Raw genomic sequence first — 24,701 nt, 5'->3', positions numbered from 1 at the left:
CGGGCCGTCCCACATAATTTGCCCCACTTCACTTTTACAATTTTTGGTAGTGGACCTCATATTCCACTAACTCATTCCTACTCACATTTTATTATAAAACTAATACTTTAAAAGTAGGACTCACGTCCCACCAACTTTTTCAACCCACTTTTCATAACAATTCTTAAAACCCGTGTCCGGTCAAAGTGACCCGAATTATTCGGGACGGAGGGAGTAAATATTATACTCCCTCCGTCCATCATTCAAAGAGCTATTTTGCTATTTTGGTTTGTCCACGATTTATAGAACCATTTACTTTATTTCACTTTTAGTATGCAAACCCCATATTCCACCAACTTTTTACACACAAAATCCAATATAAAACTAATACTTTAAATGAGTCTCACATTCCACTCACTTTCTCATTTTACTTTTCTTCATAAAATTCAACAATTTCTTAAAACTCGTGTTGAGTTAAAAGGGCTCTTTAAATGGTGGAAGGAGGGAGTAGAGTACACAACCAGTTTTGAACAACTTTGCCATATTTTTACCCAAATTTTAATGTGCGCAACTATGTTAATTGTTGTACACTAAATAAACATCACTGAATTGATTTTAATTTCATACTAGTATCTTCAACCAAATACCCCTAAAAAGAACAGTCCTAAGAAAGAAAACACAGAGGTCATCACCTCACAACAATATTCATCAACTCTAGTCTTTTTATTTCTGTGGCTTCTTCCATAGCACACCAAACCTCCTCAGCACATTCAAATTCTTCTTTTTGAGGTGGGGGCATGGTAGTAGTCTTTGAATATTAGGATTTCAAATGATGTAATTTTCGTGTTTTTCTTCGTATTTAAGATTTTTTTTTAAGATAATATTTAATAAAAAAAAAATTAAATGAATTAGTGAAACCATTAATAGTGAAAAGATGAGAAGGTTTAGGGTTGAAGTGTAATGAATAATGAATACTCCCTCCGTCCCAAGATAAGTGACTTGTATTCCTTTTTCGGTGTCCCACTACAAGTGACCTATTTCCATTTTTAGCAAAAAGTCATCTCTCTTACTTTATTCTCCACCTACTTTATTATCTCTTCCCTCCTCTACTTTTCCCTCTCTCATACTTTACTCTCTCCACTTTAACTTATTTAAATACCATTCCTTAAATCTCGTGCCCAAAAGAAGTAGGTCACTTATCTTGGGACGGAGGGAGTATAAGAAATGGATAAGAGACCGAGTCGTGAATGGCCTAAATGATCAAATATGGTGGGAAAGCGTGCACCCAAGCTTTTTACTCTCTCCATCTCCCATTAATTGTCCAATTTAGTTCTGACACAGATTTTAAGAAATGTAAAGTAATGTAAGTTGAATATATGTCTCGTTTATGTATATTAAATGTGAGTAAAATGGATTAGTGAAATGTAGGTACTACTTATCATTTCTGTCAAAAGTGAAAGTGGATAATTAATGAGGAATGAATGAAAACGACAAAAATGGACAATTAATAGACGGGGAGTATCTAGTTATAACTCCACTAGGAAGCGTTTCCATTAAACATGCAAAGCGTAAAGTAACATAACAATCTTAAACTGTCCCAACTAAATGTTCATTAATAGCTCTCGGAAACAACATTCAAATTAAGATTTAAGAGCAAAGAAGAGTTCCCTTGCATTCATATTATAAGAGCTTAATAAGTCGACAATAATGAAGACGTGGCAAATATAGAAACACGTTGCAAAAAAACGCTAGTTGTGAGAATCCTGGAAAAATTGAACAAGCCTATCAAGATAGAGATCGTGAAGCTTATGGTTGGTAAATATATCCTTGGCAGCGCGTTCAGTGCGTGCTCTGAGAGTTTGATCGCCAATGGCCCGGGTGAGAGCAGCTGCGACCTCACCTCGGCCGAAGGAGCTGTCCTTGGCCCTCTCCACCTCGATCCCCAATCCTTTATCCACCATCATCCTCGCATTCAACGGCTGGTCGATTATGAAGGGAAGGAACACCAGCACGTGGCCGAACTGCATCGCCTCGATGATCGACCCCCACCCGGCGTGGAACAGGGACGCCCCTATCGCCCCGTGCCCCAGGAGCTCCCTCTGCGGGGCCCACCCCATCTGCACCACCCCCTGCCCCTCCGTCCTCTCCTCGAACCCCTCCGGCAGCACATGATCTGACTCGTCTATCTCCTCTGGCTTCCTCAGCGCCCATAGGAACGGCAGCTTCGACTGCTCGAGCCCGTGCGCGATCTCGTGGACGTGCTCCTTGGACAGCTTCGTCTCGCTCCCGAACCCCACGAACACCACCGACTTCGCCTTCTGCCCGTCCAGCCACCCGAACACGGCGTCCCACGGCGGGGAGGCGGAGCGGCGGTCGGGGATCTCCGGCGGGAGGATTCCGACGGGGAGGATCTGTTTGCCGCTCTTCTCCGAGTAGGAGCGGATGGCCTCGCCCTCGAACTCGTCGCAGGAGCGGACGGCGACGGCGCTGGCGGCGGCGAGGAGCTTGCCGAAGCGCTCGCCGTCGGAGATGAAGACCTGTTCCATGGCGTCGGCCTCGTGCTCCATGTAGGCGACCTTGGAGCCGGCGTCCTGAGGCACCGTCATGGCGTGCTTGTCGCCGCCGCCGCCGACGAGGAGGAAGAAGAGGGAGGTGGCGGCGGAGAGGACCTGGAAAATGACGAGGGGGGTTTTGAGGTCGGCGGCCCAGTGGTGGAAGAAGTCGACGACGATGTAGTCGGGGTTGTTGGCGGCGACGAAGGCGCGGACGGGGTGGTGGAGGGCGTCGCAGGCGGACTTGAGGTGGTCGATTTGGTGGGAGGGGAGGTCGACGGTGGCCTGGGCGGAAGGGGGGAGGAGGGGATGATGGAGGGGGAGGGGTATGAATTGGAGGAAGGGGGCGAGATTGGGGGGGATTTTGGGGAGGCGGAGGATGTTGAGGGGAGTGGAGATGAAGGAGACGTGGACGCCGCGCTTCGCAAGGGCCATTGAGAGGTCAAGGAAGGGAACCATGTGGCCGAAGGCAAGCCATGGCAGCATCACTACATGCACCTTCTTGCCGCTCCTCATTGTCACACGCTCACTTTATTGTCACTAAGGAACTCCATATATAGCTCGCATTTTAATTCTTAACTAACTCTCCATATGGAATTTAATTTAGAGTGGTTAGATAGATAGGCAGTAGCTTCATCTTCTCGAATTCGTCCAAATCTTATTTTAAATTATTGTTTTATCTTGTTTTTTCTTAACTAACTCTTATTCACAGCCACGTATCAGACCAACTTTGCCTTTCTAAAATTGGAAACAGACAAATTACTTTCGTGACTATTACAATTGTTTATATATAATTGGTATCTACTCTTGCCGGTTCCATTAATTATCTTGTCCGCACTGTAAATACTTTCTTGTGGTAGAAAAAAATTATGGTAGGGGCAACACTTAAATACTTACTTGTCCGTGAATAATTATTTCATATTTTCTTCTGTTAGTAGAAAAATAATTATATCTACGTCCTCTTATACTTCTTGTAGTTAGAGTCTTAGACAACAACACATTTCATTAACTTCTACCACCCAAATTTTATGTAAAACTAGTTTCACGTCTGTGCGTCACGACTCATTTTATTTCCTCATCGTAAAATTTTAAATTGTAAATTAATTGAATGAAATGGGAATAAAATCATAAGCACATATTTATTAGATAATTAAAATCGTGAAAGTAAATAATTTTGAATTAAATCAAATTTTATTGAAACACTTACATTCCTACAATAGATAGCCACACCCACGCATACACTTAAATACTGTCTCACAAAAGATGTCACACTTGTGGGACAACACAAGATTTTAGAAAGTTTTGTTTTGTGCTTTAGGTGGAAAGAGAAAATATAATATTTATATTATTATGAGAGAATTTTCTAAAAATAAAAATGTGACAGCTTTAGGACAAACTAAAAAGAAAAGTGAGACATCTCTTATGGGACGGGTGAGTACTAAAATACTTTTGATATGACATATTTAATCCATAACTAAAAATGTCAAAGTCGTGACAATTAGAAAATAAACAAATACATAAATAAAATAAAAAACTACACCATGACAGTTTAATAATATTTAATTAATTTTAGCAAATTTATTTTTGAACAATATTAACAGTAGAATTACAAATACCATCATCGTTTTCGATATAAACTAAAATCTTCAATCATTCATGACTTGTAATTTTTGACGCGACAACATACAATTATAAATGGCTTTAACGCTAAATACGGGAAAATGTTCCTTGAATCCCAACCTCATGCAAGGAAAAAAAGTTAACATTAATGGTTTGAGCAGAAGAAAGAGTTGTCTAATGAAGATCATGTACGTCTACAGGTTGCCAAATTTTATCCAAATGTGTTCCTGCCGCATGCAGAAACGGCGACGGAAGTAGGTATCTCCCCATACCCTCGAGAAGTAATCGCGTACCAACCTTGCAGCGGCTTGCTCCCGGTCACGATGGATGTATTTCCAGGTTCGCTTTTAACGCGCCGCGGCTTCCTCCTCCTCCCTACGTCGATCTTCTTCTAGCGATTGTTCCATTATTAGACGCATTTGCTTAAATGGATCCATGAATTGATTCAATTTGGGAGAAGAAAAATGTTTTGAGATGAAGAATGTAGAGTGTTTGAGTGAGAATAGAGAGTTTTTTTTAATGGTGGATAATTTGTTGGAATGATTTGGTATTTATAGAAGTGATTGGAGGCTTTAAAAAAATTGCAAAAAAAATTACAAATCTGAAAAAAAAAAACGGCTATAAACGGCTAGTATAATTTTTGGAATTTTTTTTAAATATCTTTATTAATTTTTGAATTTTTTCTGAATTAAAAAAAAAAAAAAATCAATTTTAACGGATATAAACGACGCCCACTCGCGGGCCGCCGAGTGGGCGTCACGCACGATCCACAGCTTGCCACGTCGCCAAGGCGCATGGCGAGACATCTCGCCAGTTGCCTCTTCGGAAGGAGACGCGGGACGCGACGGAGACTAGATGGCGACGAGACAGAGCTTGCATCGCTGTCTCGCTGTCATCTCGGAGAGATGAGATGGAGACACCCACGCGATGCGCTGTGGGTGCCTTATTGTTTTATCTTGATTTTGATTTGATGAGTTGCTTGTAATGCTTATGTTTTAGACAACGAAGTAATGCTCCCTCCGTCCCTGAAAAATTGACCTATTCCATTTTCTGCACTCTTTCGAAAAAAATGATACTGCCTTCGTCCCTGAAATTTTGTTACATTTTTCTATTTCCATCCGTCCCACAAAATTTATTATATTTCACTTTTTACCATTTTTAGTATTGGATCTCATATTCCACTAACCTATTCTCACTCACATTTTATTAAAAAACTAATATTTAAATGTAGGAACCACATCATATCAATTTTTTCAACCCACTTTACATTATATTTTTTAAAATCCGTGCTCAATCAAATTGTGACAATATTTAAGGGACGGGGGGAGTAATATATAGTTCAAGTGGTGAGAGAGTAAAATAGGTGATGAAATAAAGTTAGAGGAAATGACTTAATTTAATTGGAACATCTAAAAAAGGAGTGTGATTCAACTTAGTTGGGACAGAGGAGAAGAAGTATAAAATTAGAATTTGACAAAATTTAGGAATTTACAAAATCCGGAAACCATCGTTGCAGTAGATTACAAGTTATCTAACTAACTACTAACCCAATGAATCCAAAAATGTGATTCCCTGAATCAAATTTCGTCAAAAATGAAAAAAATAGTATTCCCTCCATTTCCTGTGGAGTAGAGGCATTTCTTTTCGGCGTGAGATTTAAGAAAAATTGTTTCAAATAAGTTAAGTAAAAAAAGAATAAAGTAGAAAGGAAAAAGGTAGAGAAAAGATGAGAGAGTAAAGTAAGAGAAGGTAAAGTACTTTTTGCTAAAAAATGAAATGACTCAGTTACTATAGGACAATCCAAAAAAGAATACGACTCAGCTACAGAGGGACGAAAGGAGTACTACCTATGTATTCTCTCTTTACACAAGTATACTCTAATTTATACATTAAAAATACTAGTAGTGTCAAGAGGTAAATTCTGAAGATCTCGTCTAGGCATGCACAAATCGAACCGAATCGCCGGTTAATCGGCGGTTCGTATTCGCCGGTTCACAAACCAGAACCGATGACGGCGGTTCGAATCAACATACAGTTCGGCAGTTCTAGCGGACTGGTTCAGGTTCACGATTTTCAAAAACCGGAACTGCCGGTTGCGAACCGGCGGTTCACATAAAATTAAAAAAATATATTTATTATTTGTAAAATTAATTTTTATATTTAAAAATCAATTTCACAAATAAATATATACTGTACAAGAATTTCATAATAGCCCATATTTATTTGTTGGGCCTCTGAATTCTAAAAAACCATTCTTGGTTGTTTCTCTTTTATAGAGACATTCTTGAATATTTTATGTTTCACTTTCGATGTGGGACAAAATATGTTGAAGTCTTCTCCTTTATAACTATATGTTTAGATCATTCATTACTCTTTTTCCAATATAGAAGACAAAACTTTCTTTATTTTTTACATTTTATTATTTACTATTTTTATATTTATAGTTAATAATAACATCAACTAGAATAGTTTAGTTAGAATAGTTTAATTAAATTTGAATGTGGCATGTTGCTCATAATTTGTGTATTTATAGAATGTGGACATGTTCAAATAATTGGATTTAAATGTAGATATGTTACTCATATTGAGTAAATGTAGATATGTTACTCATTTTTCTCAATGTATTGATTAAAATGTGAAAAAAAGCAACAACTAATATAATTTGTATAATAGTAATGATAAAAATAGACGATTAAAAAAAACAAATATTTAAATTTATTGTTTAAGACTTCAAGTCTTTCGTGATTTGTAATTGTTGTAACTTGTAGGCTCATTTAAATTTATATCAATAAAATTGCAATTTTTTTTCGTGATTTTTTGAATTTTATTTATGCACATTCCATAGATAAATAAAGAAACCGGCCCGGAACCGACGGTTTTGGCCGGAAACCGACGGTTTTGAACCGTCGCCTGAATCGGCGGTTTTTGAAACCAGAACCGAAATCGCCTAAACCCTTGGCGGACCGGTTCAAATTCATAAATTTTTTGAACTGTGAACCGCCGGTTCCAGAACCGAGCGGTTTTTTAACCGTGTGCATGCCTTCTCGTCCATAAACTCTCTCATCACAATCTTTTTTGTACTCCATCTTTTCAGTAGCATTTTTATTACTCACGTTCTGCATGGTATATTGCTACTCTTATTCACAGCCACATATCAGACCAACTTTGCCTTTCTAAAATTGGAAACAGACAAATTACTTTCGTGTCTGTTACAATTGTTTATATATAATTGGTATCTACTCTTGCCGGTTCCATTACTTATCTTGTCCGCACTGTAAGTACTTTCTTGTGGTAGAAAAAAATTATGGTAGGGGCAACACTTAAATACTTACTTATCCGTGAATAATTATTTCATATTTTCTTCTGTTAGTAGAAAAATAATTATATCTACGTCCTCTTATACTTCTTGTAGTTAGAGTCTTAGACAACAACACATTTCATTAACTTCTACCACCCAAATTTTATGTAAAACTAGTCTCACTCACGTCTGTGCGTCACGACTCATTTTATTTCCTCATCGTAAAATTTTAAATTGTAAATTAATTGAATGAAATGGGAATAAAATCATAAGCACATATTTATTAGATAATTAAAACCGTGAAAGTAAATAATTTTGAATTAAATCAAATTTTATTGAAACACTTACATTCCTACAATAGATAGCCACACCCACGCATACACTTAAATACTGTCTCACAAAAGATGTCACACTTGTGGGACAACACAAGATTTTAGAAAGTTTTGTTTTATGTTTTAGGTGGAAAGAAAAAATATAATGTTTATATTATTATGAGAGAACTTCTCCAAAAATAGAAATGTGACAGCTTTAGGACAAACTAAAAAGAAAAGTGAGACATCTTTTATGGGACGGGTGAGTACTAAAATACTATTGATATGACATATTTAATCCATAACTAAAAACGTCAAAGTTGTGACAATTAGAATTAAAATAATCAATTACAAAACAAATACATAAATAAAACCAAACATTTGTAAAAAACTACACCATAACAATTTAATAATATTTAATTAATTTTAGCAAATTTCTTTTTGAACAATATTAACAGTAGAATTACAAACACCATCATCGTTTTCGATATAAACTAAAATCTTCAATCATTCATGACTTGTAATTTTTGACGCGACAACATACAATTATAAATGGCTTAAACGCTAAATACGGGAAAATGTTCCTTGAATCACAACCTCATGCAAGGAAAAAAAGTTAACATTAATGGTTTTAGCTAAATTACTAAAAATACCTAATAAGATAAGAAATGATAAAACTCATGCGATTGGATATGGAAAACCCATTCCAAGCGAACACTTGCGTGATCTCCATACCTAGTTATTTTAATAACACGCACATTTCAGACATTGATGACTGATGAAGTTCTGCTAGACTGGAGATCATGAGGGTGAATTTCATGGTTTCAATGTCATTTCTCTGGAAAAATCACATTATTAGGAACATATTAATAACACGAAGAGTGCTTAAAGTAGATTAATACAAATATACTTCTATTGGTAAATAGTAAGAACCATGTTGAAAATAAATTATTTTTTTAATTTATTGATGCAACAAAGGAATACAATGAGGAAGTGAGTTATAAGCTAGAAATGATGTAAAACATACCTTCAAATAGATGAACTTGTGTACTTTGTAGAAGCTAATAGACTGTGTGAATATTTGGAGTATGAGATAGTCTAGGGGTATATATATACCAGAAATTAGCTGCAAAAACGGTTAAGTTTGTGGGGTAAGTATTAGCAATACAATTTCTTAATAAGATGACGGTTACAAATAATCCTAATTAATATTCTTATTAGAAATATTAAACATTTCAAATTGATTACAAATCGCGATATTTTCATTTTATAGCAAGGTATAACAAACTAATCCATATATTTTGGTTTTTCACATCTATACATCTGAAAGAAAGGGGTTTTGCACACGTGTCCCTTCGTATTCAACAAGATTTATAAGTTTCCACTTTCCAAAATACTGCTGACTCATACTAATTTTGCAATAAATATGTCACCCACAAGTGTATGGGGTATGTAGCACATGTCAAGTTGAAATTATCAATCCTCGAAGACTAAATGTCGGCTTGAGTACTACGATGCAACTTTGAACACTATCTAGACTAATAGAAGGGGTTTTTGGTTTTTCTTAACTAAGATCAAAGAACAAGTAAGCAAATAAGAGTAAATTAGGAAACTAAAGCAAATAAATGGTAGTTTTCACTCAAATTGGGAAGGTAGGGATATGGATCCGTTGGTATGGATCACGGGTGTTCACCTAGGGATCATGCTCATCTAAATGGTCTTATGTGTGGCTAGGAAGGTCGGGTTAATTGGTTAGACCCCCTCTCGGGTGCACCTAACGCGTTGATCGGCCTCTAATGTCGGAGTCTCCTCCCTACACTTCGAAACCGACTCCTAAAACCTACGGACCCAAGCCCTCTCTCTAGCTATGCCTCTCTCGAGCACATACAACGCACGGAGTTGTTGGTTATTTAACAATCTAATCAAGCATCTCTCAATGACAATAATTAGAACAAGACATATCCAATTGGTAGTTAATCAATTAGACAATGAAAAGGCACAATAACCAACAAAACCACCACAAAAGAGATAGATAAGCATAAATCAAGGTTTAACCCATGGATTCCATACAAACTTCACCAATATCCCTAATAAAGACTTAGCTACTCATAATGGAAGCTATGACAAAGGAAAATACAAAAACATCAAAGGAAAAGAAAGGAAAAGATAATAGAACTCCCTAAGGTAGACTTGATGTTGGGGAGAATCTTTCTTCTTCAATCTCTTGAAGATGGAAGCCTCCTTGCCTTCAATCCTCTTGGATCTCTCAATTTTTCTCTCAATTTGCAGTGGGGGAAGTTAGGGTTCGAAAATGAGTGAGAACCCTTTTATACTCGGAGTGAAAATCAGGATTAAGTGAGCACGTATGAAAAACACCCGGTCGGGTGATTTGTAAGTGGAGAAACACCCGACCGGGTTTTCTTCCCGAAGCTCGATTCCTTCAAAACACCCGACCGGGTTTTCCGAGAAATGGGAAACACCCGGTCGGGTTTTTCTTCTGGAGAACTCCTCAAAATTCAGCTTCGGCTCGTTTCAACCTGTTTTCATCACAAAACTACGACAAACCCATTAACTCACCTAATTAGTGTATATATGGTGAAAAACCTATGTTAAACATCTTAAACCATCAAAAGCACTCTCTAATCACCCATAAAACAAGTCTAAACTATGAATTTGTCAACTGCTCCCTCCGTCCGCGATTAGGAGTCCCGGTCACTTTTGCGCACCTATTTTATAAAAATGATAAAAAATAGTTAGAGTGGAGAAATGGTAAAGTAAAAAAGAGAATAATATTGAGAAGACTATTAATTAGCATATGGTAAGTTAGGGTGTCGAACCCACGAGGAACGGTAGCGGCCGTAATGTATTTCCACACTAAGAAAGGTTTGGCGATGCCGCCACGCTCTAAATTGGGGTTGGGAACTGAACTACAAAATATACTTAACACTTAAGCTAAGATAGGGAACTTAAAGTGAAAATAACATGCAAGTGAAAGAAAGCATTTAAACTGGAACGCAGACTGGGCAATCTGATAAATTGGGCAATTTGGCAAAGAAATTAACACTTGGCAAAAATAAGAACATTTTGAAAATGAATTAATAGCAACATCTTGCATGAACATTCCTAAGATTAGAAAGCAAAAAAGACTAAGTTCAAAGGATAAGGAAAATAAACTAAGTGTTAGCTACTAAACTAGGTCTATAAACTAGGATTGTGACCCTTAAAAGTGGCTAAACTAATTCAATCCTAAAAGCTAAACTAAATAAGATGTAAATGGAGGTTGAGTGCAGGGATTAACTAAGCTAAAAGAGCTGCCAAAAGTGAAAAGAAAACATGTACTTGTTGTCTCTCAAACCCTATTACCCAAGGTGTAAAACCAATGGATAAAAGCCTACGACTAATGGTTCTTCCACTTAACTTCTAAAAGCTGATCTTGGGCTCCTAATTCTACACTAAAGCACATAAATTAAGTGAGAGAAAAGACTACATGGCTGCTACAATACTAACCAAGCTAGAGAAACACAAGATCAACAAGTAAACTACCTAATCATGCATTGAAAACACAAAATTAAAAGCTGAAACTTAAAGACTCATTGAGGAAGATAAAGAATGCTTAAGAACACTCAAGAACCGAGCTCATCAAACTCATGCAAAATCATACGAAAATGACACCCGACGAGGCGCCGAAAACACACAACACTATGGCTGATTTTTTCGAAACTTCTCCAACTCTTTCTCCACATTTTGAACTATAAACTAACTAAGAAAACACTTGAGAAACTGATTTAAAAAGCTTGGAAAGAAATTTTAACTAAACAAGAACATATCAAACACTAGAGCTAATCAACGAGCTAAAAACCGAAAATAAACAAGAGCTAAACTTTTATGCACATTAAATACACAAACACTTAGAGAAATAACTACTTGAAATAAGCTTTTAAACAAGAACAATAACAACAACTAAGGGTGAGATTGGTGCAAAACAACTACAAAAGCTTAGGATAAACAACTAGAGAAATAACTACTACAACTAAATTACTACTACTTCAACCCATGGTGAACAAAAGATCTTGGCAGCCTTGAAGTTGAAATCTCTCTTTTTAAGGAAGAGAGAAAGTTTCCTATAGAAAGAATAAGCTAAAACTAAACTAAAGAGTGATAAAGGGACTTGTGGTTCTTGGAAAGTTGAGTACTTTTAATACATATAACAAATAAAAGATATTTCCTTTATTTTTTACTTTCCAAGGTAAGAAATGGACGTGTGTAGCAAGTGGCATACATCCTTGAAAAGTGTGTGGAAGTGGCTTTAGTCATTTTCCCGTCAGGTTCAAACTGGCCAGTCCAACAGCTTGGGCAGTTTGGGTCTTCTCTGCCTTCTTCCTTCACTTTCTTCCATTCCTTGTCATTTTGCCATATTTCTTGCATGTTTCTTCTTCGTGCCTTCATTAAGCAGCTTCCGAACTTTATGATCGATTCCCTGCGAAAAAACATCTTTATCATTCAAATATTCAACATATAGTGCAAATAGTGATCAATTCCGAGTGACGAAAACTAGCCTATCAACATCTATTACAATAATTTGTACAAATAATATTTATTCGTCTCATATATATTGAAATAGTGTTATGTAATATAGTATATTGATTTTTTTTTTGTTTTTTTAAATTATAGTCATATGTAGTATCCTTATCTATTTTTAAATTACCTTCGTAAAAACCTATTCAAATTTAAAATATTAGGTGAAAGAGCCTGGATAAGTGTCGTGTGATTTGTAAATAATATCAGACTTCTCAGGTCCAGAGAATCCACCAGATCACAAGGTCTAGGATCTCAGAGGATCATTGAAACCTTCGGTCGTTGGGCACACAATCTTTTCCTGCTTTTCAAAACCCTCAACCCACTGTACTAAAAGGATTAGTATAGGGAAGTAGGGGTCGAATCCCACAGAGATGGAGGGTTAAGTAAACATGCAAGAGGATCTGGACACTGTTTTTGGCTGCTGCCACGCATTTTTTGGGGGTTGAGACTTAACTACTAGACTGAGAAAATGTAAATAAACTATACTAACAGCTAGACCTAGGAAAATATAACGAAACATGCATGACGATAAAATAAGATGCACTCAAGATTACTTTCCAACGAAAACAATTACCAGACCTAATGAATAACTTCCTAAAATTAACCCAGGCAGAGGAAAAACAGATCGTGGGGACCATTTCCCAAATTGGCAAGGTACGAATGAAAAGCTGCAAATTAACTAACTAAAGGTTCAACCAACAAATAACTTCATCTTCTCTAACGATCCTTGATCACGAAATGCAGAGGAAAAATAGAGCAAGCTATGAAACGAAACAGATCAGGCTAAATTAAACCATTTAACTACGATTAACTACTGAAATTAAATCAGATTTACTATCGCTAGACAAGGTAAATGAGATACACAAACTAAACATCAAAACCATGCAGAAGTGAACATATCCAGACACTGGACGCTTCATCCGCACCGAATCCAAGCCATCCACAACAAACCACAGCAATCCAAGCCAGATTCGAACGATCAACTACGATCTCCACAAAATTCAACTCAAAACTCCGATCAATCGCTAAACGCATCCAAAGTAAGCAGAAAAACAGCAATGACATGAAACGAAACCATAGTAGCGAATTTCATAGCAAAATAGGTGCAAATCCAACAGTGATTCAACAAAACAAGCCGAGCTTCGAACAACGAAGTCTCGGGAAATCCAGAAAGACACTAAAACAGAAATTAAATTGTATCTTCGCCTTCGTAGAGACGGTGTTACACAACTCCGATGAAACTATGAACCGTGAAATCCCCCAAACTAATACCCCAAGTGTGTGTGTAGAATGTGAGAAAGATGAGCTAAGAGCTAAAAGATGATGGATGATCCCTCATGTAAGCCGCGTGCTCTTATTTATAAGGAGTGGAGCTTCTAGATTTTTCCTTGTAATCCCCATTCTGCCATTTTCTCGGATGCTCATTCGTCTGGTAAACTTCTTCTCTTTTCTGCTCATTTTCTCTGTCAGCTTCCTTCTCCAGGGCGATTTTCTCCTTCTTCCTGGATCTGGCATTTTCTCTACACACCTGGCTTACAAAACCTTGTTAGACCCGAGAAATTATAGAATTTAACCCCATAAACCAATGCATGAAATTAGTCTTATCATTAGGCATCATGATAAAATGCCCCACTAAAACATTATACAATCTTCATATAGCTTAAATATTACAATATTATATAATGGGTGTGTTATATTTTGCTTAACTCATTATTAAATTGTTAATTACAACTAAATGATAGATATTAGATTTTTAAATTAAGGGTCAAGATCATTCTCCTTCTTCGGTTATCAATATCATGCACCAAAAATACCAATTAGGATATTAATGTTAATGGACAATAAATTAGTTATAATTAACTTTTGAAAAATATCTCAAAACTTTAAATGCATATAACTATTTTGATTTAAATTATTTTTTTGCACAACATATATCAAGTTAAAGATAATTTTATAAGGATTCCAACGAGATCCTACATGCTTATGTTTCGATGTCAAAATTTGATAAAATTTTCATAAATATTCAAAATTATCATAAAACTGCTTTATATCAATGCATATAACATAATAGATCAATACAATGCTTTAATATGAAATTGTGTTGACATTTTCATGTTTTCGTATTGATATATTTAATACACTATATTAATATTGTGTTCTTAAATCATAAATTGATAGTTGTTATTATCATTTTACTATTATAAAATGAAAACTGAAATTATACGAGACAATTTATAGACCATTAAATCTCTAAAATCCTATAATTTTAATTTAGTTATAGTTAGTAATTAAGGGATGAGTTAACAATAGATCACGTCCCTATTATGTAATCTATTATAATCCTTTAAATTAGTGCATCAAACTAAATAAATTTCCATCAATATTTATAGTAACGTGTAGGCCTGTCAAAATGGATATCGGATATTGGATACCCGATATCCAAACCCGAAAAAATCGGGTAATTGGATACCCGAAACCCGATTTTTCGGGTTTCGGATCGGGATCGGGTAGTGAAAATTTGGATTATCGGGTTACCCGATACCCGATCGGGTATACCCGAATTATCCGATTTGTTTTTTAAAATTAATAAATTATGGTTTTATTCTAATTAAATGTAATTATCTTTCTTAATTATAGTACATTTTAGTAAATTATTAGCGTAGGTCCCAAAATTCATAATGCCTCCCTCTCCTTCCCCTCTCCTGCTCTTCTCTCTCGCCTACGCCTCCCTCCGCCGCCGCCGCCCGCCGCCGTGTCGTCTCCTCTCCCAGCGCCGCGTGCTCTCCTCCCGGTCGCCGCCCTCCGTTTCTTCTGCCATCCGCGACTGCCAAAGCCATGGAAGACGCCGGAATAGTAGGATCCCGTCACTGCCTCTTTGGCTCTTATTGACAGTGGTATTAAATCCTCAGGTCAAAGCCTTAATTCTAAAACACACTAAAAATGGTGTATTGATTCTAAAAACACAAGAAAATTGGATCTTCATTCTAAATCAGAAGAAAAATGGTGTCTGGATTCTGAACACTAAAGAAAAAGGTGTCTTGATTTTGTATAGTTTAATTTCTTATACATATATTTAATATCCAACTAACAGTAAAAATAATAGTATGTATATGGAAGAGGGTGAGGATTCAACTTTGTATTAAATTTGCCAATCGGGATAAATAAGAATATTAAATAAATTCCTAAAGTTTGTAACTAATTTTTTTTTTAAATCAAAATCACAATCGGGACTGGATACCCGATTTTTCGGGACTGGATACCCGAGTCGGGTATCCGGGTATCCGAAATCAAATTCGGATCGGGTATCGGGTATTGATTTTTGAGAATTTCGGGATCGGGTACCCGAAAATTTCGGATCGGGTATCCACGGGTACCCGATTTGACAGGTACCCGATTTGACAGGTACCCGAAAATTTCGGATCGGGTATCCACGGGTACCCGAGAATTTCGGGATCGGTTACTAACGTGTATATAAATTAATTTGAATCATGGTCCATGTTTACAAATCAGATGGTTCATGCACAAATTGTTGCAGTTATACAAATATTTAAATTGTTAGAAATACCACCAAAAACTCATAAATATTTAAAATCATGCCCAAAATTTATTAATATTTAAAATAGAGGCCAAAACTCGTCTTTTATATATGTATAAATATAGATTAACATATAATATATTACCTACAAAAATTTCACTAATTTTTTCCACTAACTTTTTTATACCGTTCTTAGAACTTGAACATAAGTAAAATTAAAAAAAAAATTAAAATAATAAATTACAGATTTGAGGGAATATTTTTTAGTAATATGTACAATACTCCAAAATTTTCAATAATTTTCTTAAAAATAGTTGACATGACGCAAACGAAAAAGTTCAACAAACAAGGGCAACTTTTTTTTGCTGCAGACTAGAACTCGGAAAAAAAATTCAAAATTAAATTAAACTCCGAAATTCCAAAACTAAGGGGAAAAAGTGTTTTTATATGATATACGAAAGTCATAAGCAAAAAAATTGATAAAAAATCACTCGAAACTAACTAATATATCAAATGATATGATTCTCGTCCTACATTCGACGCTTGACGAGGAATTTGTGAAGAACACGGCAAATAAGTAGATAATTTTGGATGAATGACGCCACAAGCCCACAACGGATATTAAGGAACCATTGATAAGTCGTTATGTGAAGTGAACGCGGCAAATTTATCTCTCTCTCCCCCTCTCTCTCAACTCTCTATCAAATTTTGGGAAGAATCAAGAATTGTTGAGGAGCCTTTATTAATTATCTCATTTCATTTTTTATTATTTTTAATAGTGGACTTCACATTCTATTAACTTATTTTTATTATAATATTAATTTATAAAAAATAATATTAACTTTTCTAACTCGCATTTTTGTATATTTCTTAAACATCAGTTTAGAGTTGGACTATTGAGGAATAGAGGAAGAATTTTGTTCTCCGAATTAATAAAATATACTCCAAGTTCCTCTATAGTAAAGTGAAAGAGAGAGACTAAAGTGATAAAAACAATAATATAAAGAAGACTATTCTTTATACTATTCTCTCTTTTATTTATTTTGCTCTACTTTAGTATTTATTACAATTATTTTTTTTAAAATGAGGGTTGAAAATGAAACACTTCTACTGCACAAGGATAGATGGAGTAAATATAAATGCTAGACTTTTTACTACTCATAATCACTCCTTTGATCCTATTATTTATGTTGATATTCTTTGTAGTATTTTGAAAAGTTGAAAGTGATATAAAGCGATATAGAATTATAATCATTTTGAAAATAAAATCTTTTAGAGGGGCATAAGTTTTAATAGTAATTGCTAAAATTCTAGAAAAATTTTAAAAAAAAATTAATTGAAATGTTGTTAACAATGGAAAATAGGTCCCACCTCAGCAAAAATAAAAAATTTCTTAAATAAATACCACTTCATCCATTCCGCTATAGTTGATGCGTTTCTTTTCGCCACGAAGTTAAGATAAAAATGTTTATCGTGTTAAATAGTGAAATACTTAATTAAGTAAGAGAATGAATAAAGTGGAGATAACAAATTAGAAAGAATGAAATAAGAGGGAGGATTAAGTTGTGTGTGGAGTTAAACAAGCGGTGGGGATATTAATGCATTAGGCCAAAAGTCTCAGATTCAAGTCTCTACAGCGCAACCTTTAAATAAATTCACTTACTATGATCAGTTACTGATAAGTACAGTAACAAAATTTCTTAAACACGCATATAACTTATGTGAATGACTAATTAAGTCACTTGCTCCCTCGGTCCATGAAATATTATTCAAACTGAATTTGACGCGGATTTTAAGAAATATAAAGATAAGTGGGTTGAAATAGCTTGTGGAATGAGGGTCTCGAGCAATGGAATTTGAACCATAGACCTCATGTATGTAAATCCATCTCCATCACCACTCCACCACTTCTATTTTTGTGACATAACAATAACTTTAATTATTCTTATAAACAATGACTAAATTTTCATTCATTCTAGTTATTATATTTATAAATTGAGTAATTAAAAATAAATAAACTATGTTAATTATATTTATTGTTATTTAATAAATTTTAATAGTAATTTATCACACTAAATTTGAATACTTTAATTAAATATAAATTTTAATATATTAGATATATATTTATACAATTAGGGTCATGTTCTAATGCTTATAGCACCCTAATTCAAAATCAAGACCAAATCTTCACTCTTAGATTTTAAAATGGGTGGATGAGATTAAATCTTACGAATCTCAATAAATAGTAGACAAAATATCTTTAATTATACTTATCCTCAATTAAGTTTGATAATATTTTATTATTCACTAAATTATACTATAAATATATATATATATATATGAATATCATCATGGGGGCATGTTAGGGTGCCACCACCCCTTGAAATAACATCATACCACCATTCCTAGTTAATCATTTGTACACGTGGACGATAATAAGCTGTCACGTGGCAAAAAAACCCCAAAAAAAAAAAAAAAAACCCAAAAAAAGATGGCCAGCAATATGCTACACCTTATACAACAATTTTTCTTGTCCAGCAATATCCGACACACTATACAGCAATCTATAGATTGCTGTGTAGTGTTTGTAATATTGCTGTGTAGCGTTTATAATATTGTTGTATAAGTGGTGTCACGGTGTCACTTTAAGAGGAGTTGTCATTTTAACACAAACCTATCATCAAGACTACATTTTATTATATAATAAATTTGATGTATATTTATAATATATATTTAATTATATATGCTATAGTAAAACGGTTTGATCAGTGATTGGACTGGTCCAATCAGTTGAACCGTGAACCAGTAGCTTTGCCGGTTCGCTTGTCGGTCCGATTTTTAAAACATTGATTCAAACCTGTTATAGTATTTTGAGTAAAGGCCAAAATTGGTCCTGAACATATGACCATTTTACGTTTTTGGTCCTAAACATTATCTTTTGGATTTTGTGGTCCTGAACATATGGAAATTTGATCATTTTGGTCCTCTGTCAATATTTCCGTTAAAAACTAACGGTCAACGGGTTTAATCCCGAGTTTGACCAAATTAAACTTTTAATTCTGATTTTTTACTCCCTAATTATTTTTACACTTCAATTTCATCTTCTTCTTTCCTCTCATGTTTCATCTTCCTTCCTCTTCCTCTTAAATCCTAGTTATGGAGTGTTCGACTTTCAGCAAACCGCCCTCCCCCACTATCTTCTCATTGGGAGGGGAGGAGCGAGTAGACGGAGACGAAGAGGCAAACCCAGGTCCGGCGCTTGCTCATGAGGCGGAGCAGCAGTGCCGTGGAATTGGAGAGCTCCCGCGGCGGGGGAGTCCGCCATGGATTGATTGTTGATTTGGGGGAATATGGTTGGATTGAATTGAAATTGAGGTTTGCTTTTTGGGAGGGTTTTGTTTGCAGCTTGCTGCCTTTTTCTTTTTTCTTTTTTCTCTTTCTCTTTTTTGGTTTGTGTTTTTGATGCATTTCTTTGTTTGGTAGTTTTTTCTTTTAGGATTTACAGAGAAGAAGATGAAATTGAAGTGTAAAAATAATTAGAGAATTAATTAGGGAATAAATAATCAGAATTAAAAATTTAATGTGGTCAAAATTGGGATTAGATCTGTTGACCGTTAGTTTTTAACAGAAATATTGACGGAGAACCAAAATGATCAAATTTCCATATATTCAGGACCACAAAATCCAAAAGATAATGTTTAGAACTAAAAACATAAAATGGTCATACGTTCAGAACTAATTTTGGCCTTTACTCTAATATTTTATAACCGAATCACTTATACAGCATATTCTTATTTTCTCTCTAATTAAATTGGACACGATTGCTTTTGCTCTAATTATTGATATAAAAAACGGAGTAATGACAACTACAGCTCATCTAACTCACGTGATTTACGGTCGAATAATTTAATCTCACTCACCCCACCTTCATACTCCCTCCGTCTCAAGATAAATGACCTAAAACTTTTCGGTATAAGATTTAAGAAAATAGCGTTATGTTAGTAAAGTGGAAAGTGAATAAAATATGAGAGTTGATAAAGTAGAGAGAAAAATAAAAGAGAAAATGCCAAAAAATGAATGAGTCACTTGACGTCTCAAAAAGGAATATGAGTCACTTATTTTGGGACAACGGGAGTATCACGTAAACACACACGCACAAGAAACGATCATTGACAACACCACTTACTGCATGTTGCATAATTTTATATATTCTCACTGTCCCCAAGGCCTAAACTCTCTCTCACACACACACATTGAATGATGAATCCAGAAGAAGAAAATGAGATCCATGTTGTGATGCTGCCATGGCTTGCATTTGGCCACATGATTCCATTCTTGGATCTCTCCATTGCCTTAGCCAAATTCAACATTCGCATCTCCTTCATCTCCACTCCGCAAAACATTGACAGGCTCCCCAAAATCCCACAAAACCTATCACATCTCATCAAATATGTGCCCATCCCTCTCCCTCTTCTCCACCCCAATCCTCTGCCGGAAAATGCCACGGCCACGACCGACATTCCGGCAGAGAGAATGGATGATCTGAAGATTGCATGTGACCTCCTCCAACAACCCTTGAAGAATCTGATTGCTGAGAGATCTCCAAAGTGGATAGTGGTCGACTTCTTTCACCACTGGGCGGTTGATATCGCTCAAGAACTGGGTGTCCAGTTGATACTTTTCCCCATAGCAACTGCTAGCACCGCAGTGTTCTTCTGGTCGCCGGAGTTTCTGTCAGGCGAGGCTCGGAGGCAGGCGAGGCCTTCGCCAGCTCACATGATGGCGCCTCCGGATTGGGTGGATTTCCCCTCACAGGTAATGTATACTGTTTCAGGCCGACATTGCTAGTTAATCGGATGCGAGCTAATCAGAATAGTCCAACAGGCTAATCAGATTGCTACCATTAAAATTAGCATGTGATCAATGCTATACATATTGATGAAATTTAGTTATTTTTATAAATATTGCTAACTTTTTAAGTTGCTAGCTCATCAACGCAGTGTATTAAAAATGTCAATACGATAACATTAAAATACCAACACAGTATATTGAAATGTCAACAAAACTATGTGTTGACAATTTTAATACACTGCGTTGACGAGTTAGCAGAGTTAACAACTTAAGAAAGTTAACAATTGATCACACCCCTTTGAGATATACTCCATGTTTAAACTCAAACATAATTAAGATACTAATTTAAGATTTGTTTAAATAAAATAAAATATTAACATATTTTGAAAAATTTTAAAGCATGATTTAGAACTATAATCTTTCTTATAGTGAATTTTGATTTTTTAATTAATTTATTTATTATTATATTAATAAAAATCTAGTAATATATATGTATATTTGATATATTAAAGTGAAGATAAATTAATTTTTTATTTATTTATATTATAAAATTGTTACTTAAGTGTCGAATACATGTATAACAGATGGAACAACAGACAATAGTTACACCTAGGTTCAACTTACCGAGTCAATCCATCGGGTTTCAGGTCAACCTTACTGTGGTTGTAGGCTAATCAAGTAGTAATTTTAATGGACTAGAAATTTTCAACCTTAAAGTCTCTAAATTTAGGATGCAGTAACATCCCTAAGTGCAAGTGTTCGGTGATATACACCCGAACTCACATTAGTAAGATATTGTCTGCTTTGGACAAAAGCCCTCGCAGTTTTTGTTCTTAGGACACTTCCCGAAATACCTCATATTAATGAAGTAAGGATTGCACTTATATATTGTTTGCTGGTTTGCGCATTTTCTAATTCTCCGATTTGGGATGGAAACAGGTAGCTTGCAGGAATAACCATGAAGCTGTAGCTATGCATAATCTTTTATACAGCACAGGAGCTTCTGGAATAGAAGATGGAGCACGGTTCACTAGACTAATCCAAGGCAGCCATGCTTTGGCACTTCGCACTTGCATGGAGCTCGAAGGTGATTACCTGAATCTCCTCTCCAAGATCACCGGAAAGCCGGTTTTTCCGATGGGATGCCTTCCACCGGCGGAGGAAAAGAGGATGATCATGACAGAAGAGCCATGGAGTAAAATCTGTGATTGGCTCGATAAACAGAAGGCGTCTTCTGTAGTGTTTGTGGGGTTCGGGAGTGAGTACAAATTGTCGAGAGAGGAAATCCATGAGATAGCATATGGGATTGAGCTTTCCGGGCTTCCCTTCCTGTTCTCGGTGAGGAGGCCCGATTGGGGAGACGATGAGATACTGCCGCCCGGGTTTGAGGCACGGGTGGCAGGGCGGGGAGTGGTGCAGATAGGATGGGCACCACAGAGGGAGATTCTTTCCCATCCTTCAATAGGGGCTTCTTTGTTTCATTCAGGATGGGCATCTGTTGTGGAAAGTATAAGTTATGGAAACTGTCTTGTGCTGCTGCCGTTTATCATCGCACAGCCGTTGGATTCGAGGTTGCTGGTTGAGAAGGGATTGGCGGTTGAGGTTGAAAGAGGTGGAGATGGATCCTTTACTAGAGATGGCATTGCACGTGCCCTGAAAAAAGCTATGGTATCTAAGGAAGGGGAGATATTAAGAGCTCGAACTAGAGAAGCTGCCAATGCGATTTTCGCTAATAAACAACTTAACTATGATTATGTTAAGACGTTTGCAGAGTATCTGAAAAATGGGATTAAGGAAAACTAGTAAGCTGTATTTGAAGAGTGTTTGTATGGTTTGTAATTTGTACTATTAACTTAATTATGTTTGTATCTTATTTTGCTACTGGAAAGCTCAATGTAAGCTAATCAACTAGGCAAAATTGAGCCGATTCATTCATGTTCTTGACTTTCCCATTGCAAAATCGAGCCACGGAAGGTTTGGCCGGATTTGTTCTTGCTCCGATTGCCAATTACCACAAGGCTAAGAGAGGTTCGAATGCAATTCTAGGCGACATGCATCATGTGCCGAACCCGCCAAAGGACTTGCACCATCCTCGACGGATGCAAGATGCATTAGCAGTGTTTATCTGGGGCATAACCAAAGACGAAGAGGCACGACCGGAGGTGATACGAAACGGGAAGACGATGCTCGAAGCCTGGGACGAATTAAGAATCAAGCCGAGAAGAGGTGCTGGACGGCCCAGCGCGCGGGACCCAGCCGGTTGTTTTGATAACATACTAAATCAACAATTTTACCACTACGATCCCAAAGCCCTAATGGAGATCAACAAGTCAACAACAACGATGACGGCCTGCCTCAAGGGGACCCGTTCACCGTGACCATCAAGCTGGCCAGCCAAGGCCAAAGAGTTACCGTTATGACAGTATAGAAAATGTAGAGTTACAGACATGTTCATATCAAATAAACCACCCTCATTCCTTGTCTGCATCAGACAAGATTGTTGTATAATGAAAGATGCACTTAAATTAAAAGCATTTACCAAATGAGCACATAATTTAAGGTTTATTACTCAAAAAATTACAACCAGAGAAACATGGTGCAGATATGGGGGATGCCAAGGCTGGCAGGGGGAGTCAAGCGGGCGGCCACGCCGGAAAAGGGCGGCCCTGAGCGCAAAGAACATGACGGGGATGACGTGCGTGGGGATGCCATGACGGCATGCATCCCGGATGGGGGCCAGTAGGGGTCACCCTGGGAGGACACGCACGGCCTCGCTGATGCTGACGCTTGCCTCAATGCCGACTCTGGAGACGTTAGCTCGCGATGACCTTCGTCATTGCATGATATGAGGATCAGATTCCTGGGACGATGATACCCCCGCCCCCTGATGCGCCTGCGCCGAGGAAGAAGACGAGGGGAAGGGGAAGGGCAAGGCGGTCTGGCGAGTCATCGGTCACTTCACGTGCCAGCATCGTCGTGAGGAAGTGGACGGAGGATGAGTACGCCGCGTGGCCAAGGGGTGGTTTGAGGTGTGCGGACGATCCACCGGCTGCGGTAACAATCCGCCGGTCACAATATGTGGGCGAAGATCGTGGCCGCCTATAAAGCAGTAACCACCGGCCCGCACGGTAAAGGACTTCTCAAAGAACGAGGAGGTCCTAAGGGGCGGGAGCCGCACCAGGCCGCAGCAGCGGGGCCGCTTTTGCGACTTTGTACGCTAACGCCTCCGTCAGCTCGTGGCGGGGCGTGACCGAGGGACGACGCCCGAGGATAGCCGCGAGTCAGCCTCTCGAGGGAAGTATAAGGAGTTCACCTTCTCGGGAGTGCTTCTTGTTGGCCGAAGGACTCCTGAAGTTCACGCGGCGCGTACGCCGGGTGGCCATGGAAGCAAGCTGATTCGAACTATAGCGCGCGACGACAGCCGCGGGCGGATCCCACGACCTCCCGGAGCTGAGAAGTTTCCATCCCCTCCTTCATTTACCGTCGCCCCGCCTCGAGAGCATGCGTGCCGATTTAGAGATCGCGAGGTCACGGCTGGGGGTTCCGACGTGGGCTTAGATAGCACGGGTGGCGGCGGCGGCGGCGGCGGCGACGACTAGGACGACGGCGATGAGAGTAGAGAGTGGCGGGGCTCGTTTGTTGAAGCTCTTTTTAAAAAAAAAAATCATGTACTTTTTTTTTTTTAAAATCTTTGTACTTTTTTTTTAATGGAATGGATTATTTTTCCCGTATATGTGTCGTAAATTTAATTCCGTATATCGCAATTTTAATTCCGTAAATGTAGTATATTTCTGAATTATTTTTATTGCGGCCGGCTTATAATGGGCTGGCCTATGGCGGGCCTAAATCCGACGTGCAAGCTGGTTTTTTTAGTGTTGCTGACGTGACAGAGGAGAGAATGGCTGGCCTATGGCTGGCCTAAGCACCATTGCGGATGCTCTAGATGTTAAATTTCAGCTCCTTTCTACAACAATATA

General features: G+C 37.3%; 2 protein-coding genes across 2 annotated transcripts; one reads left to right on the top strand and one right to left on the bottom strand.

The window, feature by feature from the left end:
- Window positions 1–1,572: 1,572 nt before the first annotated feature.
- LOC125204526 (UDP-glycosyltransferase 91C1-like) lies at window positions 1,573–3,113 on the bottom strand. Its single transcript, XM_048103210.1, has one exon. The coding sequence runs from the start codon at window positions 3,045–3,047 to the stop codon at window positions 1,728–1,730; it is 1,320 nt and encodes a 439-aa protein (XP_047959167.1). The 5' UTR covers window positions 3,048–3,113; the 3' UTR covers window positions 1,573–1,727.
- Window positions 3,114–20,106: 16,993 nt separating this feature from the next.
- LOC125204674 (putative UDP-rhamnose:rhamnosyltransferase 1) lies at window positions 20,107–22,655 on the top strand. Its single transcript, XM_048103382.1, has 2 exons — window positions 20,107–20,688; window positions 21,664–22,655. Exons 1-2 carry the CDS (start codon window positions 20,131–20,133, stop codon window positions 22,525–22,527), a joined length of 1,422 nt encoding a protein of 473 aa, XP_047959339.1. The 5' UTR covers window positions 20,107–20,130; the 3' UTR covers window positions 22,528–22,655.
- Window positions 22,656–24,701: the final 2,046 nt, after the last annotated feature.

Source organism: Salvia hispanica, chromosome 2 (assembly GCF_023119035.1).
Source record: "Salvia hispanica cultivar TCC Black 2014 chromosome 2, UniMelb_Shisp_WGS_1.0, whole genome shotgun sequence".
NCBI lineage: Eukaryota > Viridiplantae > Streptophyta > Magnoliopsida > Lamiales > Lamiaceae > Salvia > Salvia hispanica.
The sequence above is the reverse complement of the archived record's forward strand: the minus strand, read 5'-3'. Positions and strand labels throughout refer to the sequence as shown.